The sequence below is a fragment of the Manis pentadactyla genome, chromosome 16, assembly GCF_030020395.1.
Source record: "Manis pentadactyla isolate mManPen7 chromosome 16, mManPen7.hap1, whole genome shotgun sequence".
NCBI classification, from domain to species: Eukaryota; Metazoa; Chordata; class Mammalia; order Pholidota; family Manidae; genus Manis; species Manis pentadactyla.
In genome coordinates, this window is record NC_080034.1 from 29725866 (window position 1) to 29743569 (window position 17704).

General features: G+C 50.3%; 1 protein-coding gene across 11 annotated transcripts in view; it reads right to left on the minus strand.

The window, feature by feature from the left end:
- The window catches only part of CUL9 (cullin 9), a 34396-nt gene extending 17455 nt beyond the window's left edge, over positions 1–16941 (minus strand). For 3 of the 11 annotated variants that reach the window (XR_008994456.1, XR_008994457.1, XM_057494245.1), the window contains exons 1-20: positions 16792–16941; positions 14524–15127; positions 13824–13978; positions 12982–13491; positions 12375–12507; positions 12051–12244; positions 11375–11780; positions 10798–10990; positions 8222–8429; positions 6145–6341; positions 5556–5773; positions 4469–4718; positions 4275–4380; positions 3483–3710; positions 3118–3208; positions 2814–2985; positions 1318–1423; positions 933–1028; positions 520–695; positions 111–244 (exon numbers count right to left, since the gene is read on the minus strand). Coding sequence is in view for 9 of the 11 variants with exons in the window: in XM_057494245.1 (XP_057350228.1) it covers positions 111–244; positions 520–695; positions 933–1028; positions 1318–1423; positions 2814–2985; positions 3118–3208; positions 3483–3710; positions 4275–4380; positions 4469–4718; positions 5556–5773; positions 6145–6341; positions 8222–8429; positions 10798–10990; positions 11375–11780; positions 12051–12244; positions 12375–12507; positions 12982–13491; positions 13824–13978; positions 14524–15118 (4168 nt within the window). In the remaining 2 variants the exon portion in view is untranslated. Of the gene's footprint in view, positions 1–110; positions 245–519; positions 696–932; positions 1029–1317; positions 1424–2813; positions 2986–3117; positions 3209–3482; positions 3711–4274; positions 4381–4468; positions 4719–5555; positions 5774–6144; positions 6342–8221; positions 8430–10797; positions 10991–11374; positions 11781–12050; positions 12245–12374; positions 12508–12981; positions 13492–13823; positions 13979–14523; positions 15128–16344; positions 16488–16791 lie in introns of those variants that run through there. The other 8 variants (XM_036907203.2, XM_057494242.1, XM_057494243.1 and 5 more) reach the window with 7 other exon arrangements.
- Between the last annotated feature and the right edge of the window lie 763 nt (positions 16942–17704).

Genomic DNA, 17704 nt, shown 5'->3' on the forward strand with positions numbered 1-17704 from the left:
CACTGAGTGACAGGCCTTCAGGGATAAAGACAGGAATCCAGAGCATTAACTCAGGAGATCCCTGGGAATAATGAGGAGCTGGTTAGTGGGCCAGGGCTTGGGATGGCTACCGGAGGAGGTGATGTTCTGCACCAGGGGGCTGACCAGGGCCTCCCAGCAGGTCTTGCCCAGCGCCTGGGCGGCCTCATCATCAGGGAGGAAGCGATCAGCAAAATTTTGCTCATGGCGCAAAACCCTGTTCAGTCTGGAATAAACAGTATATGGTCAAGGATTTAAAGTACACATTCCTCTGACACCTCCACTCAAGTGCAATCAACTCCCAGTGTCCCCCACTCTGTACCTCACCCCTCTCCCCATCAGCACATTCTTCTCACCTGTGTTCACTTTCCCCTCATGTCCTGGCTACTGCTTCACCTTGCAGATCCCCACAGAAGTCTCCCCCTACTTCCTAATGTTGTCTTGCTCCCATAACCATCCCTCCGCCTCCCTTCCACACAGCCTGCCTCCCACCTTGCCCACCTGGGACAGAGCTGGAGGAGGCGCCTGTGGTCTTCTGCTATGTCCCGGCTCCAGGCCTGTGCCCAAATTGTGTAGAAGAGACATGTACGGCGACACAGCTGCTCCCGGAACAATGGCCAGAAGGTAGGCTTGGGGCCCAGGACCTCCACACCTCGGACCCGGGTGTCAATGCCGCCCTGTAACATGCACAGACTTACCTGTCACCTAAGCCACCAAGCATGACCAAAGCCAGGGCCCATGCCCTGAGGTCCCGAGAGCCACTCGAGACCTTCCCTCATCTCTTTAACCCAACAGGTTCCTAGGCTATCCCCAACCTTGGCCTGAGCCTGGCCCCCATAGGCTGGAGAACGCAGCCACCATGGAGACCCTGTCACACCTCCTGGGACCCAGCCCCAGCCTCTCCCCAGCCCTACCTGCTGGCAGCGCTTTATGCGGATCTGGATGATGGGCCAGAAGCGGTTCAGGTTCTCCAGGAGGACCACCCGGCTGGTGGAGGGCATCACATTCACCTGGTGGGGAAGGGGAGCGGAGGCAGAGAGCGAGCCGTCACCTGCAGAATTGTGGCTGAAGGACTAACGACAGAAACCAAGTTTAGGACAGCGTGTGCCCTTCACTTCTCCTGAGCTGAGCCCAGGGATCTATGTGAATCCACAGCTCTAATTCCACTCTTGATGCGTATGAGGCAATGCCTGCCGAGGAGGAAGGGATGTGGGAATTCCCAGGGACTGGGTCCCTCCGAGAAGGCCCTGGGACAAACAGAGGAAGGGGAGAGAGGTGACCGGGCCCCAGGGTCCCCACCGTGTTGAGCTCAGTGTTGATGCAGCTGGTACTGTCACCCCCAAACACCACCACCCTGGCGGGCATGTAACTTGAGTCCTCACTGGCCACCAGCAGAGTCAGCTGCCTGGGAGAGAAAAAAGAAATGAGTCACACCAGGGCACTGGTCTTTGTTCCAAACTCCAACTCACCACTTCCTCCTCAGGCTCCTGCCCCTCTGCCGGCTCCTTGAGCATCAGTCTTCCCCAGACTCCCTGCTCTTCTATCTACCCGCAAAGGGACTTCATTTAAAACCATAGTTGCAACTGAAAATTCATAACCTAATGAATCCAGATCCACATGTCTACCTCAGACCACTCTCGTCAGCTTTCGTGCCGTGTACCTGACAGACATTTCCAGGGCAACATGCCCAAATGGACTGACCATCCATCCACAGAAACCTGCTTCCTTTCCTACATCTCCTTCCTGAAAAAGGAAACTGACATCAACCTGACACTTAAACTAGTGACTTCTCCCTCTCATGGCTTCCCTCATCTAGCCAGTGGCAGGTCCTGCACTGCACCTCTTCAGAGCACCCTGCCTAATCCCATTCCGGCTGAGGACATCTGTCATTTCTCTAGACCTGCAGAGATCTTCCAACTCTCCTGGCCTCTAGTCCAAACTCCTGTAACTGTCAGAGTGAGTTTTCTAAATGAAAAATCCAGTTTTGCCTCTTCCCCTCTTAAAAATCCATCAATGACTCCCCAAGTTTCAGAATAAACTCAAACTGTTTAGCTCACAACTCTTTGTGATTTGGCTCTGCCTATGTTTCTGGTTTCTTCTCCTGCCACTTCACTACACACCTTTCATTCCAGCCAAACACTATTACTTAAAGTTCCCCCAAAACATTATTGTGTCTTTTACTTCCATTTTGTGCATATGCTGTCCCTCTGCCTGGAGTATCCATTGCCCTCTCTTTATATAGCTAATCTCTACTTCAAAACTCAGCCTTATCAACCCCCACTTCTGGAATCCTTCTCTGACCTCAGTTGGCCTCAGGATCTAATGCACATGTTGACGGTAAGGCTTTTTCTCACTCTATCCCCTTACTGACTTTCCAGCCTGGCTCCCCAGGAAGACTGAAAGTCCCCTGAAGACAGGTAATGTATCTTACTGTCCTTATAGTCCCAGACCCTTGCACTGAGGCTGGCACAGCAGATACCTTAAATAAACGCCCACAGGACAAGTGGGTAAGCAGGCTGTTACTTTCAATGCCAAGCACAGGGCAATGAGTTCTGTCCCTCTGGGAAAAACATGTCACCAGGAGGGAGGGAGGGGATGTCTATGCTTAGCAGAGGGAAAGCAGGTCAATGTGTCCATCTGTTCACTGCATAAATGGGTTTGAGTGTGTTCCTCTAGCACAGGGGTTACAGACTGGGCTATGTGTATGTAGTGCTTGGAGGATGCATATTGGGCATATCAGGATAGTCATGTCTATGTGCACATGCACTCGTGCGTGCTCATGAGTGTGTTCACACCTAACCAGAACACCACGGTGCATGTGCAAGGTGATGTAGTGGGAGCCAGTGCTGCCGTTGGACTCCCAGTAGGTCTTGGGGTTGCGGTCGGTCAGCTTGCTGGCCCGGTGCGGGTTGGAGGACACCTCCACCTTCTCCCAGCACTTGTCCTCCTTCACTTCCACACTGGAGCCTGGGGGCAAGTGGGAAAGGGTAGCGGTCACAGCCTGGTTAGTTGGGAGAGAAAAAGGGAAGGGACTAGGGGGTTGGAAGGAAAGGGGAGAACAAATGCTGGGGGCCAGGAGAAAGCAGAGGGGGCACGAACCCTGGCAGAGGTGTCTGAGGAACACGTCAAAGAAGGGGATGTTGATGGGCTGGTGGGTTCGCCTGTGGTCTTCAATCTGGCCCAGCACCATCTGCAGCCGGAGCGTCAGAGAGAAGGGGTGTGGGGAGGAGGGAGGAACATGGAAACACATATGGAGAGAGAGTCAAGGGGCAACAGAACACTCAACCGTTTTCTTCCCAAATTTTGGCACAACAGGACCATGCGGAGCAAGTCTGGGGAAGAAGTGTCCTAGATTTGCTAACACTTGTGCCAAACAGGGTTACCACACAGGGGCCACCTCTGGATTCCCTTTCCCTGCTCTGGGCTTATGCTCCTCCTCAGCCCCAGTTCCACAGCCTCCTCACCTGAATGCAGCCAGCCAGGATGCTGGAGGTGAGCTTACTATAGAGCTGGGCATGTTTTTCACACTCTGTCACCAGGTCCCGGAGCTCACAGACCAGCAGCAGCAGAGTCGGGTGCTTGTCCAGGACTTTGGAGAGGGCTTCTTTGGCTCCCAGGCAGCAGAGAACCACTGCATAGTCCTTATGCATTGAGGCCAGGTGATGCAGGAAGCAGAGCAGCTCCTGAACAATCTGAATCCAGAACCACAGAGATTAGTGCATGGGAAACAAAGAGCAAGCCACAGGAGGGCTGAGGGGTAGGTTTATGCAGAGAATGTGGCGGCTGAGATTTCAGAGAAACTTGAAACCCAGGGAAGGAAGAGTACCAAAGACAGGTTGGAACAGAATATCGGGGTGCTGGGACTCCAGAGGAAACTGGCAGGGGCAGAGGCTGGGCACAGCTTCCCAGGCTTCTTCCGGCCAGGGCTAAGGTTTCTCAAAAGCCAGCTGTCATGCCTGATTCTCACACACAAAGTACAACTCCCAGAGGGCTGGGAGCAAGGAATGCTTGGATCGGTGAATGTGGGCTTCTCCTAAACCAAGAATCTAAAATCCAGATGCAGCCCAAAAGGTTTATACTTCAAAGACCCTAGTTCTGGAGACTCTAAGATAACATCAGCTTTCTCTTTCCTACCCACCCCTTCCAGCGTCCAGACTCACCCAGAAGCGCTGTGCCGGGCCCCGCAAAGTGTTGCCAGGGTTCTGGTGCCCCAGAGGCTGCCTTTCCCTCCCCCACCCTTCCCCAGGCTCTGGTACCTCAGAGTCACTGCTAGGGCCACTCAGGCTGTTGAGGCAGGGCTCCAGGACCTCATGCCAGGGGAGGACCATTGCCTCAGGGTGATCCAACAGCTGGGTCATGACCCTGGGAAGGGGACAGAAACAAGTGAAGGCCCTGCAGTCTGCCAGCTCCCCTCGCCCCCTATGCACAGGTGCCTGAACAGGCCCCGCACCTCAGCGCAGTCAGCAACAGAGTTTTGTTGGGCCCAGGGGCATCCAGAGTCCGCAGCAACAGGAGGAATGGTTGGGTCTCCTGCTGGAGGCGCTTGAGAAGGGGTCTCACAGCGCCCCCTGGGCCACCCTCTTGGCACAGCACGCGCTCCAGGTCCAGGAGGAGTTGGGCAGATGGGCCCCCCACCAGGGATCGGATCAATAGCTCAGGGGACCCGTCCTGGCCCTGAGCACTGGGGCTTTCCAGTGCTGCTGCCCACACACATGGGAAGAAAAAAACAAGTATGAAGAGGAGTCAAATAAGCCGGTCAAACCAAGAACTGGGCAGGTCCAGAAAATTGTCCCAGATTTTCCTCCCATTTGCAGGTTTCTACCAAACTGTGGGTGGACTCTTTTCTGGCCCCAAATATATACCTAACTATATCTGAAAAAAAAAGTCTAGTGTGGCAAACACTGTCAAGTTAAACACGACACATTTTTAATCTCACACAGTTATACAATTACCTTTCATTATTAAGTGGTAGCTCTGCCCGTTACAGAAACAAATAAATATTAGCTGTTATAATTACATCCCATACCACCTAGCATGGTGTCTTTAGATACACAAACCTGAAGACACACATTGCCTATTTCAATTTGCCCCCATATTTCTGGGTTTTCACTTGTTTGTTAAACACAAAGGGCTTCTTCCTCACGACATCAACAATTCATGTTTCTAGTCACAAACTTTCTGTACCATAAGCTACAATTCCTCTAAAGAAGGCCTCTCTAGGAGTCATTTTAACCAACCGTCCAGTATCGAGATGGGACAGTAATGAGATGGAACAAAGCCAGCCCAGACAGATGGGAAGCCTCATATGTTTAAAGCCATTCAAAAAGGCAATTTCCTTGTACCTATTCTCAAGTCTCCCTCTCCTCTTGGTCAGGAAGTTCTAATTAAGAGCTAACTTGAGTACCAAAACCCTCACTCATTTCCTGAAGAGTCGACCTGTCTTTCCAATGAGATACTGGTACCTGAACCTTCGCCCCCCTGGCCATGGGCAGGCATAGTGTGATTTCTCAGCAGACCTGCCCCCTCCACAATGGTACCTTTGTGCTCAGGACTGCACGGTGGCTCTGAGTAGCGACTGAGAAGCATCATGAGGACAGTGCGTGTGGTGGGCACGGGTTCTGTCCCCGGTGCTATCCCCGAGTGGCTCAGCAAGGTGTCTCTCAGCTCTCGGGTTATAATCTGCTCTCCCAGAGTGTGGTGGTTGCACAAAAGTAGGTTGAGCAGGAGCAGGCCGTTTCTCACTGCGGAGGAGCACCTGGGAGGTGGGAAGGTACCCAGAAGAAATTGAAAGAGTGAATGCAGTGGAAGGGGGAAGCGCGTACAGAGAGGGAAGGAGCCCTGAAGCCAGGGAGGAAAGGGCTCTGGGGGTCCCTCTGAAGCCAGGACACCTGGTCCCGTGACCTCAGGTCACTCCTACTAGCCCCAGAAAGGAACAGAGTGTCCCTGCTCTCTCTGGGAATTTCTCTACCCTCAACAAGTTGCCCTCTCTTCCAGCCACAGAGAGGGCCACCGAGGCTTCCATCCAGAGGTAGCAATGGGAGGGAATTTCTGGGAGGCACATAAGGCTAGGGAAGTGGAGCAGTGGGGCTTGGGGCTGAGCAGGAGTCTGGAGAGTGAGGTCCTGACCCCTCGGTGTTCAGCATCAGGACCACGGCTGCAGGGACTGTAAGGAGCAGGCTCTCAGAACCCGGGCAGGTGGCTGAGTCAATGCTGGCAAAGATCTCTCTGGTCATCTGGGCATCAAACAACGGGTGGAGAGAGTCTCGGCCAGTAACAAAGGTAGGGATCTCCGAGGAGCTGGCAATGGCCAGCATCTTCAGGGCCTGCGAGGGGGATGTGGAAGCAGAGTTAGGAGTGGGCAGAGCCACCAAGCAGGAGAAGAGAGCAGGCCATTATTGTAGACCTCAAACTTGGGGCAGCTGAGCTGTTTGCAAATAGGTCAAGTAGGAGATGGAAATGGAAGAGGAAGTAATGTAACATCCAATGTTAAAAAGAAAGAAAAGAAAGCCAATTAAAAAAATCTAGAGCTCAATGGTAAAATCAGCCCATCTCTGCCAGTACCATGCTGACAAAGTGGGAGGGCCACCCCACCCCCGGCACCCCCCGAGCTTTCTCTCAGGATGGTACCCTTTCACAGCACCTAGCTGCCTCCAAAGGCTTTCCCTGAAGTTGTCTTCCATCTCACTTGACCACTCGTCCCTTTGCAAAACCTCTCTGCCCTGGAGTTCCGTGAGTTCATATCCTCCTGGTTGTCCTACCTCTCTGGGCTTCCTCCATCCAATCCGCAAACCAGGAAGTTCCTCATCCCTTTCTCAGCTCACTTGGCGACCTTGTCCACTCCCTTAGCCTCAGGTACAACCTTTATGCTGACACTCCCAAGCCTATGTCCCCTGACCTCGAAGCCAGTACGCAGCCCTCCTCGACAAGACTACTTGAGTTGTCTCACAGACACAGTAGTAGAATTATAGGAAAAAATACTTGTGGTATACATATTTGTTTGCTGGTACTACAGTAAAATTAAATTGCAATGAACACTACATCATTAGAGTGGAGAATGTCTCTCCAGGTGAAAGGCTGACACTTGAGAAGAAACATTCTAGGGATGGAGTTGACTAGAAATAACTCTCAGGACAATCCCCCTTATGAAGCCTGCATCCTCCAAGCAAATACGCCCTCACAATAAGGTTTTCTCCCTTTGGTTACCCCTCTCTCCCCCAGTTAGCTGAATCCTATAGACCTTAAGTATAATAAGATGATGCACAATGACACCTTAATTAAAAAAATAAATAAGATGATGCAAGTTTGTTACATGGCAAGTTGGAATTTAGGAGTAAATGCTGTATTTTGGTCATGCGATTTGAAAGAGTCAAGGAATTCTTTGAGCAAACAGGGCCTAGACTGTGAATGTGTGGCTGCTCTTGGTAGGAGCAGCATCTAGCTGGACCCATACAGGAAAGCCTCCCAGCCTCTCCCTGGGCAGCCTGCTCTAAGAGGACCTGTGCTCCATCCATACTGCTGCTGCCATTATACTATGGGACTGCATTCTCAGAACTGCTCTGGATGAGGCCTGCCTGTCCCCTTCAGGGACCCACAGGCTATACAGAGCACACCCTGTCCGTGCCTCCTAGCCAGCACTGCTGTCTATAGTAGTTAGGAAGCCAATTCTACAAGCTCCCCCAGTAGAAGGCCTCCCTTCCTCATTCTCCAGGCCCAAGGCCACAAAGCAATGGTCATGGTGACTTTGTTTTACCCATACCTGGTGAGGCGGTATTTTCTGTGTAAGCACACCACTCAGGTCAGAGAGTTAAAAGTTATTTTGCCACATCTAGAAATTTAGTCTCTAACCAGACACGTAACTATAACTAAAAAGACATTAGATATTCAATATACCTAAAAACTCAACTCCTGACCTCCCCCTGCCTCTTCCTCCACCAATATTCTCCTACTTAGCAAATGGCCACCTCATCCGCCCTGCTGCTCCATTTTAAACCTAGAAGTCATTCTTAAAAACATCCTTGTCCTTTCCTACAAACATGCATTCAATCTGCAAGACTATCCGACTGGAAGTCTTCAATCCACTTGCATCTTTCCATCCCAAGGTCTCCTCCCTGACCTAAATTGACATAGTATGTCCTCAAGATCAACAGTCCCCAACAGGCCCCTCGCGCCCATTGCTCCTCCCCACCAGGCCCAGTCCACTCACCGCCAGCCCTGCTTGCTGCACCAAGACGGAAGTCTTATATTCTTGCATGCAAACCAGCACAGCATAGATGCCACCCTCCCTGGCAAAGAGTGGGCGCCACTCATGCTTGGTCATGAGCAGGTAGAGCAGGCGCAGGGCCAGCACCACCACCATCTTCTCTCCCACCTGGTTGGTCAGCAGCTCCACCAGCGTCTTCACTAGCTTCTCTCTGAGACAGAAGAGACATTGGAGCTCCCCATCCCCAAAGTCATGCCTGACTCCCTGTCCAACCCTACCCACCAAGATGCAGCCTGTCACTCCCCACCGCTCTCCAACCTGCTTGCTCTCCCTGCCTTAGCCTTCACTCCTGACCCCCTTTTCTCTGCAGTACGACTGACTCTGGCTCCTCACCTCAGGAAGGAGGCCACACAGCAAAATTTTGGTTACAAACACTGGCTCATCTTCTCACATAAATTTATAAATTCAGCGTAATTCTAATAAAAATGCCTAAAAAGTTTAAAAAAAAAAAACATGGCAGGCAGACTCAAGCAAAGGAAGAGAAAATATGCAATAGTCAAGAAATGTTTGGAAAGAAATAATGGCAGATTTGCATATGAATTATCAAAATATAAATATAGACCTGTAATAACTAAAACTCTGGAAATGGTAGAGGCTGGCCAAACAGATCAATAGGTGGGAAGAGACATAATGGTGACACCTCAACCAGTGAAGCCGGGAAGGGCTGTGCAAAAGGTAAGGTGGAGACCTGGCTACCCATCTGAAAATAATCAAGCAGGAGCTCTGCTTCATTCCATCTGCAAAAATAAACTGCAAACAGATCTCTAAATAAATGTAAGAAACAAAATTATAGATATTCTTAGAAAACATAGGGATGTATTTTTATAATCCTGGAACAGGATAGAGCCTCTTAAAACCCAGAAGCCAGAAAAACGCTGAAAAACACAGCAACAGGAAAATCTAACACTTTAGCAAAACAAAAGACACTAGCGGTGAACTGAAGAAACAAGCCCCCCTGAGGTAGAGGGAAGAGGGAGAGCCCCGTGGAAATGCTGCTCAGAAGGAATGAAGAAGTGCCTCCAGGGTCCCTAGATCACAGTGAGCACAGCAAGAGGAAAAAGCCAGGGATGACAGCTTTGCCCACAATGACAGGGACACATATGGAGGTGGTGGCCTGGGAACTATGGAGCAAAGGAACACAAAACAAGGAATTTGGAGAAAGAAGGCAAACAGAAGTACTGGGAAAGTTCTGTGTTTATCTCTTTTCTCATGAGCTTTATGATGACTCACCATGAATCAAAAATGCTTTAAAGACATATCTCCTTTTGTAGCCATGATTTATTATAAACCAGTTAATGTATATATAGGTAATATAGAAAACTGGATATAGAACTATAAGGATTTTTACTAAATAAATGCTAACAGTGACTATCTTTGTATATAGAGTTTCAGATTATTTTTATCTTCGTAATTCTCTATTTTTTTACAGTAAGCATATATTATTTTACATTCATAAAATAATTAATATGACTTTGAGAAGACAAGCAAAATATGTGAAACACAAGTAACAGATTAATATGCAGAGTGCCTAAAATCAGCAAGAAAAAAATAAATATCCAATCAGAAAGTGGACAAAGGATAAGAACAGGTTATCCACAGAAAAAGAAACAAAATACAAACTAATATGCCTAATTTAACTAGAACTAAGAAAGTAAAACAGAGAGAGCAATCATTTAAACTTTTGCCAATCTGATAGATTTAAAACATGGTAATATCCAGGGCTGGGAGACTGAGAGAAACAGATCCATTAGAAAACAGTGTATTTGAACTTGGCTATAATCATATTGCAAAGTCCTACGCAGCAGTGAAAATAATGAGGCGGCTCTGTGCAGACTGACATGGAGAACCCTCGTAGACATACTGAGTGTGGGGGGAAAGTTGTAGAAACATGCAGAGTATGATTACAAACTAAATTAAAATGCAAACTCAGAAAACGTTCTATTTCCAAACACACTAACAAATGAAAATTAACAGGAGGTCTAAAGATACACACCAGACTGGTGACAAAAAGAGACTTTATGCTCTTTCATAATCTTCAGGTCTTTTAAAATGAGAACATATTTGTGTATATTATTTGTATAATTAAGAAGCAGTAAAAACAGAACTTTTAAAATAGAAAGTAGGTAGAGAGGGAAAAAGGAGAGAAAAAAGAGTTCAAGCTCTAGAGCCCAAAGCTCTAAATCCGGGCTCTGCTACCTGTCACACTCTGGGCGAGTTACTTACATTCTCTCCATCTCCTCACCCACAGAGTTGGTTAAGAATAGTATCAACCCTTCCTCGGGTGACAGAGGGCTTAATGAGAGAAGCACTCAAACTTTCAACACAGAGCCTGGCAGAGAATAAGCTCTCAAGAACATTAGCCACTGCAGTAATTCATCTTCCCGCTCAACGGCTCCTCAAGCCGAGCCCTCTTTCACCCCCAGCCTTTCTATTCTGGATCTCACAGCTCTTTCCCTCCCTTCCACTATCCTCTCCATAACAGTTTAAACCAAAACCCCTTCCCTCCCGACCCTTCTAACCTCAGGGATCTGTCAGGATGGACCAGAGGGTGGTCCTGCACAGTGACCTCCTCCACAGCCTGAGAGAGGGCATAGAGCCCTGAAAGCTGTAGCTTTCTGTCCAAGGTGGACATCTGCACAGTGGCCACAACCGCTGCCACATGCTGATCCAGGAAGCTTCGTGGTCCAGGACCCTGTAAGGCTCCAGCCATTTCTGAAATCGGTGAGGGAAAGGCAGTGGCTTAAAAAACTGTGGCACCTCCAAAGTTGGAAGTCTTTTAAAGATCGGGCCCAGTTATCCTATTGACATTTTAATACATTATTCATCACTGTAACTTGTTGCACTCAGAACTTTTCCAATTCTGTGTGAGGGATTTAACAATCAAACGGTCCTTTTCCAAGGATACCGAAAGAAAGGAGCAGTGACTGATTAGATACAATCAAGGTCAAAGGAAGAAAAATGGATGCATGCTTCCGAAGCATTTTCCCAGGCAAAAGTGACTTATTCCACAGCTTGCCCTCCAGCCTATCCACTTGTATGGGAACCAGCAGGACTTGACCCAACTTCTTTGCCCTCCCCTTCCAGCACCTGACTCACCACTTGCTGCCTCCTTCGTCTCAGGAGACAGAGTCATCCCCTCAGTCACCAGAAGCTGGTTAAATAGCTGTGAGTCACTCTGTGCCATGGGGGCCTCAGTTTTCCCCTTGGCAGGTTCTGCTTCTGCTTTAGGGGGCTCAGCCTTTGCTCGGGGGCACTCGGTCTCCTCTGCTGAGAAGGTGGCCTCTGACTTGGTCTCCTCTTCTGGGCCTGGAGTACAGCAGTGACTTCGTGAAGATGACGAGCTGCTCACTTCATCAGGTAGCAGCCCATACTTGATGTAGATCTGGGAGCTGAGCAGGTCACTCAGGGTGTTGCCCTCAAACCGATTACTCAGAACCTGTAGCAGACCCTCAGCCATCTCTACGGGCACAGAGATTTCACCAAGGGCCTTGTCACCCAGGCTCTGTCAAGAGAAAGGGGTACGCATTTTATGGACAAGCAGATACAAGCAGGTCCTGTGGACAGTAATAGGAAGGCTGGCCACCTCCTGCCACACCTCAAGCACCTTCTGCGTATTAGACCCTCACAGCATTTGTCCCCTACCCCAGAGGGACCCCTCACATTCTCTGACCTCTAGCCCCAGCCTCACCCTAAGCAGTCCCTTATCTAGAGCTCCCTGAAAGAATCCCACTTCAAAACCCACTACAAACCCAGTATCTCAGGCTTGCAATACCTCATCCAGGTTCTCCCGAAGATTCTGGAAAATTGGCTGTTGCTCACATATGTCCAACTTCTTGATGAAGAAGAGCAGCTCCCACCACTCAGCCTGGGTCAGGTATCCCGATTCTTCCTTCGTCTGAGGCTCAGGCTGGAGGTACGGCAAAGAGTAGAGCCCGTCTACAGGCTTCCAGTCCCAGGAGGGAAGTGCTGAGGATACAGGCACACGGTCTCAGCATGGATGAAGTGGCCTTCTGCATTGCCGGGGCGGCTCCTGTTCAGGAGTGGCTGTATCCTCTCTTCAAAGACATGCTGTCCACAGCCCCTGATCCCCACTCACCTGAGCCCAACAGAGAAGCCCCTGCCTCCGTCTCCACAGCTGAAGCTGTATCCTCGGCAGCTTCCTCAGGGCCCAGGATTTCCAGCATGTGCCAGTGTACCCAGTAGGTGCGGCCCGTTGACTGCCAGAAGACCTGGAATACAGGGAGGAAAAAAGGGAAAGACTAGAATGGGCTCAGAGGGCCTCTGGGCTTTGCAGGCTTGAGAGGACATGGCTGGGCCCAAACCTGGGGCACACAGCCCTCAAGATGCATACCTAGCTAGGCTCCCTTCCCCTACAGGTGTGGACCCCGCCTCTCATCTCTTCCTAAAGCTGGGGGCCCATGCTCTGACACTCCCTCCTAGCCAACTCCGCTGGAGGGGGACAAGTGTCTTGCTATATCAGTTCTGCTTTCTAGGTGTGAGTCTCTCCTTGACCTCACGGCCCATTCACTCCTGCCAGATTTTCTCAGCCTTCCAAATGGCCCCCCTCTCAATTGCTGAGCTCCTTTAACCACTCTAAATCCCTTAAGGGTTTTCTCCTTGGGTGGCTTGCTAGATGGAAGCCCCAGCTATGCCCCACCCAAAAAAGATCCTTAAGACTGTCCCCCCAGCATGCGCTTGCTCACCTGCACAGGAGGCACGCCATTGTTGCTCTGCTGAAACTCGCCCTTGTCCCCAGCACCGATCTCCTCATAATCATCCAGCATCCTCACTCGCATCCCGGGCTGCAGGGTCTGCTGCACATATTCACCATAGCCACTGCGGCTAGAGAACTCAGAGCGCTGGCGGAAGGCCCGCCCTTGCCTTCTGGGGGTGCTAGCGATGGTGGGGAGTAAAACGCTGGGGCCTGAAATGCAGGGCTGAAAGATGGACCGGGCTGGCCTGGGTAGTGACGTGTCCTGTTTGCTGAGGTTCTGGGCCCAGCCCATGCTCCGCACCAGCTCTGAGATAAGGTTGCCCACAGCCATACTGAACTCCAGTTCCCGCTGCCCCCGGCTTTTCTCCTGGCCAAGATCCCTCGGAGATGGGGAGCCTTGGTCTCCAGCCCCTGGCTCTGGACTGTTATTCAGATGATCCAGCAGGGAAGTGACACATAGGTAGCGTTTCACCAGAGAAAAGAGCAGCTTTCCTGGGATCTGCAGGACACAGTCTGTGGTGTAGGTTCATCTTCTCCCACTTTTAGCCCGTCTCCTTTCCCCTCAATATCATCCTCTAGAGAAAAATACAAAGGCTTCATCCCACACCTACAGTTCTCAAACTGAGATTTAGTGATTACGATATAGGGAATGTCTTAAAACACACAGTCCTGGATTCTAATCTCAGAAATTCTGAGTGGAAAGGGGATCATGACCTTTCATTTTAACAAGTTCCCCAGGTGGCTCTGGTACTGATGCAGTCCTGAACCACATTTTCAGAAATGATGCCCTAGGCCTTGCACACAGCATTGCCTCAACAGCTGCCAGAATACCTGAGGCAGGTGAATGCCCTCAAAGGCCATGCAGTGCTCCTCAGAGGATGTGGTCTCTGCAAACAGCTCCAGCAAAGTATAACAGCTGTCAAAGTCCATGTGCTGCTCAATGCCATCTTGTTGGCTCAGTGACAGGAGGACGTGAGCTCGACTCCCTGTAATTCACACCCAATCTGTATCTTCTCAGTCCCCAGTATTTTCCCCATATCTCTCCTAGACACTCTTTCCCTAACCCCAGAGGCTTTCAAACTTCTTTGTGCCTGAGACTCACTGTGACATACCATTTACATGGTAATCCCAAACACACACACACAACTGAACATATAATTCTATGAAAATTACCTTACAAAGTACTATGTACTGGTTACTTTACGTTTTTTTTTTTAATGTTGGCTGTAATCCACCAAATTGATTTCACAAGCAACTAATAAATCTCAACCCACAGTTTAAAAATTTAAACCTACCCCGTTCTCTTCTCTGCCACCTCACTGAGAATGAACAGATAAACCAGGTACTATCAATTTACCCTGTTTATGGAGCTGTTAAGAGCTTACTAACCCATACTTTTCCTATCACTGAATTGATTTTCACCAAACACTATGTGTTCTTAGCAGAGTTGGGAGACCCCTACTCTTTCTGTTCTTACCCCTGTGGCCCCCTTCTCTCCAGTGCTTTCCTTCTTCCCCTGGCTGTCTCTTACCAGCATCATGGGCTGCCAGAGCCTGCAGCATCTTGCCTGCACTCCGACGGATCTGAGGCTCAGGGTTGCACAACATGTGCATGAGCAGGTCCAGGGTTCCTGTCTCCCTGAAGACCCCAGTGAGGGGCCCGATGCTGGCGTAGGCGCTGAGCACGTGAATGGTGTGGAGCACAGCAGCTGTGAGGCTCGAAGTCCCACCTTCTGCCAGCTGCCGGGCAGCCCTGCGCACCAGTGCCCGCACATCAGCCTCCATCTCTCCCATTGCCATGTCATCCAAGCCTCCTGGATCTCCGGGAAAGCTTCCTGAACCCCCAGCTGGTTTGCATTGAGGTCCCTTAGATAGTGCCCGCTCACCTAATAGCATGGGGCAATTGGCGTAGACCTCGGGGGCTGACAGCCACATGTGGATATGCTCTTCCTTACCCTCTTCCACACCCTCTCTGCTCGCTTCCCCACACTTCAGGACACTCCATCGGATCAGGTATTCAGGACACCCATCATGCCCAGGCCGCTGTCGAATAAGTTCTTCAGGATAGGCCTGCAGCCGGGGCCCCAAGGGCACCATGAGGTCCCCAGCACGCTGCTCCCCCACCATCCTGACCTCCTGGGACACACAAGGAGAAAGATAAAGGCAGTATGGGAATGGAAAAAGACAACATGGAAGGGGTGGAATCTTGAGACACAGAAGGGTAAGTCATGGCTGATTGGCTGCATGGTGGAATTTAGAAGCCAAATAGAAAAGGCCAAGATTAGGACAGGAGAAGTAACTTGGACATACTTTGTGATTTATAAGAGAAGGAGAATGGAGTGAAAACAGCAAGAAATGGAAGAGGTTGTAAGAGATCATGAGAAGAATGGCAAGGTAACAAGAGTGACAATTAAGTAGAACAGCAGGGTGGCTGAAGGGGTACAGATCAGGAATTAGTAGGCTTATATGGGTGAGCAGGAAGGACAGCAGCACGTTAGATAGTGCAGCCAGAAAAGGTGAGGAAAGTGTGTGTGTGTGAGGACAGGCAGCATAAACAACAGGGTAAAGCCAGACTGTGGATATACAGGGGTGGGCCATCGCAGATACAAAGCCTAGAGATGAAAAGAGGCTGGGCTCTGGGCCCCCACATCCAGTCGGCTAGATGGCAAAAGTGTATGAGAGGACTGTAAAAGGGAGAGGGGCCTATGGGGCCAAACTAAATTATTAGGAAAAAAAGACTGGATACCACCCTGCATTCTGCTGTGTGTATGGTGAGGGTCTAAGTCAGGTGGCTGGAGGAGTAATTGTGGAGTTGAAAGGTAGGGAATAAAGTCAGGAGATGGTGGAGGTACTAGAGAGGCAATATGGTACAGAATACAGAGTCTGATAAATGTGACTCTGAATTCTGGTTTTTTCACTTATGTGCATAGTCTTGGACAAGTTATTTAACCTCTGAACCTCAGTTTCCTCCTCTGCAACATGATAATAATATTCATATTACCTCACGAAGCTGTAAAAACTTAAGTTCATGTATGTAAAGCATTTAGAACAGGCTTTAGCACATACTCAGAATGCTCAGTAAACACAATCTGATCTTATTCTTAGATGGAGAAAGTGGGGGCAGTCCTCAGATAAATGCCAAGTTATTAAGTCAGAAGATTATAAATGGGAGTAAGGTGAGGGCTACGCTAGTCATCGGAAAGTATATGTGTGATATGAAACAGTGTGGGGGCAAAAGGGAGTGGTGAGAATAAGAATGGCTGGTAATCTCAGATGCAGAAATGGTGATCAAGGGTGCGGTCATGCTGAGGTACAGAAAGGCGTGGAGAGGAGAGGAAAAATGGGAGGCGGACCTCAATGCGGGTCGGAGTCCAGTTAGCATGGGGAGAAGACTGGGAGGTAGCCAGTGACGTGGTGATGGGCAACGATGAGCAGGGCAGAAAAGTAAAACAATCAGTAGGCCTAAATGTCGCGGGAGAGGTCGATCTACGTGAGCCTAGAACACAAGCAATAAACTGTGGTGAGGAGATGAGGTCTGGATGCGAGGATGAGACAGCAGGGAGGCTCAGGCAGCAAGGTCAGGCCCAAGCTTGAAGACCAGCAGGGGCGGGGGAAGAGGCCACTACGGCAGTGGGAACGGGTATGGGGGGACGGGAGGATGGGGGGTGCGGTCCGAGGACGGTGCTAGGACTGAACGAATCTCGGAGAGCAAGACCTGGCTTCCGTCGTCGGCCACACGGGGAGTAGGTAGGGGTCCGGGGAGGGGACGGGACCGGGTCCGCGCGGAACTCTCCTCTCACCTCCCACCGCCCGGTGTGGCCCTCGCTGGGACCCAGCAGCCGGGTCCCACCGTCCCGGTCCCGCCTCCTCAGCAGCTCGCTTCCGGGTCACACAGCGAGTTCACGCACCGCCGGGCATCTACGAGTCGCACCGCGGCCCACAGTCAAGCGTGGCGGAAGAGCGCGCAAGTGGAGCATGCGTAGTACCCGCGGGCCGCTGCATTGCCGGTACGCCGCCGCGGGAGCTCGGGTTCGCCGTCTGGAGGCGCTTCACTGCAGTAGGCAGCCCTCCTCCCCATCACCGGAGGGTCTCTCATTTCTCTGAAACCAGGTAACCCACAGTCCCACCCAAGGGCTGTCCTTTGATTTGTCTCACTAGGTCACGTGGCAAGGAGTTTCCCAAACCCCCCAGCAATGCTTGGATTGGTTGAGTCACTTACCCTATTGATTAAAATTGCTCATCTCTATGTTGGCATAAACACCTATCAAAGTCATGCACAAAGATAAAGGCCCTAACTCCCTTCCACCCCGAAATGTTCCTTAAATTAACTCGTAAAGGTCAACAGCCCAAAGCACCCCTTAGCATCACTGGTGTTTTCTGTCACCAAGCTGCCAGACTGACTGCTCAGAGCAGCAACAGCAACTTAAGGAGTTTGATTCATGTTCATACCTCCCTCCCTATATGGAAAAACAGAGGCAAAGACCCTACAGTCTGTGCACAAAAATGATACATTTATTGAAAGAGTATTTTTTTTTAATACAAAAGAAAGCTCTGTACATAGGACTGTGATCATGTCCACTATTCCTGGGCCAGCATCCCAGGGGACGTAGAAACCACTGACATACACACTTCACATTCACACACACACATTCATTCAGGCACACACACACACACCCCAGAGCCACCAAGGAAGGGAAACACCAAGGGTTGCTG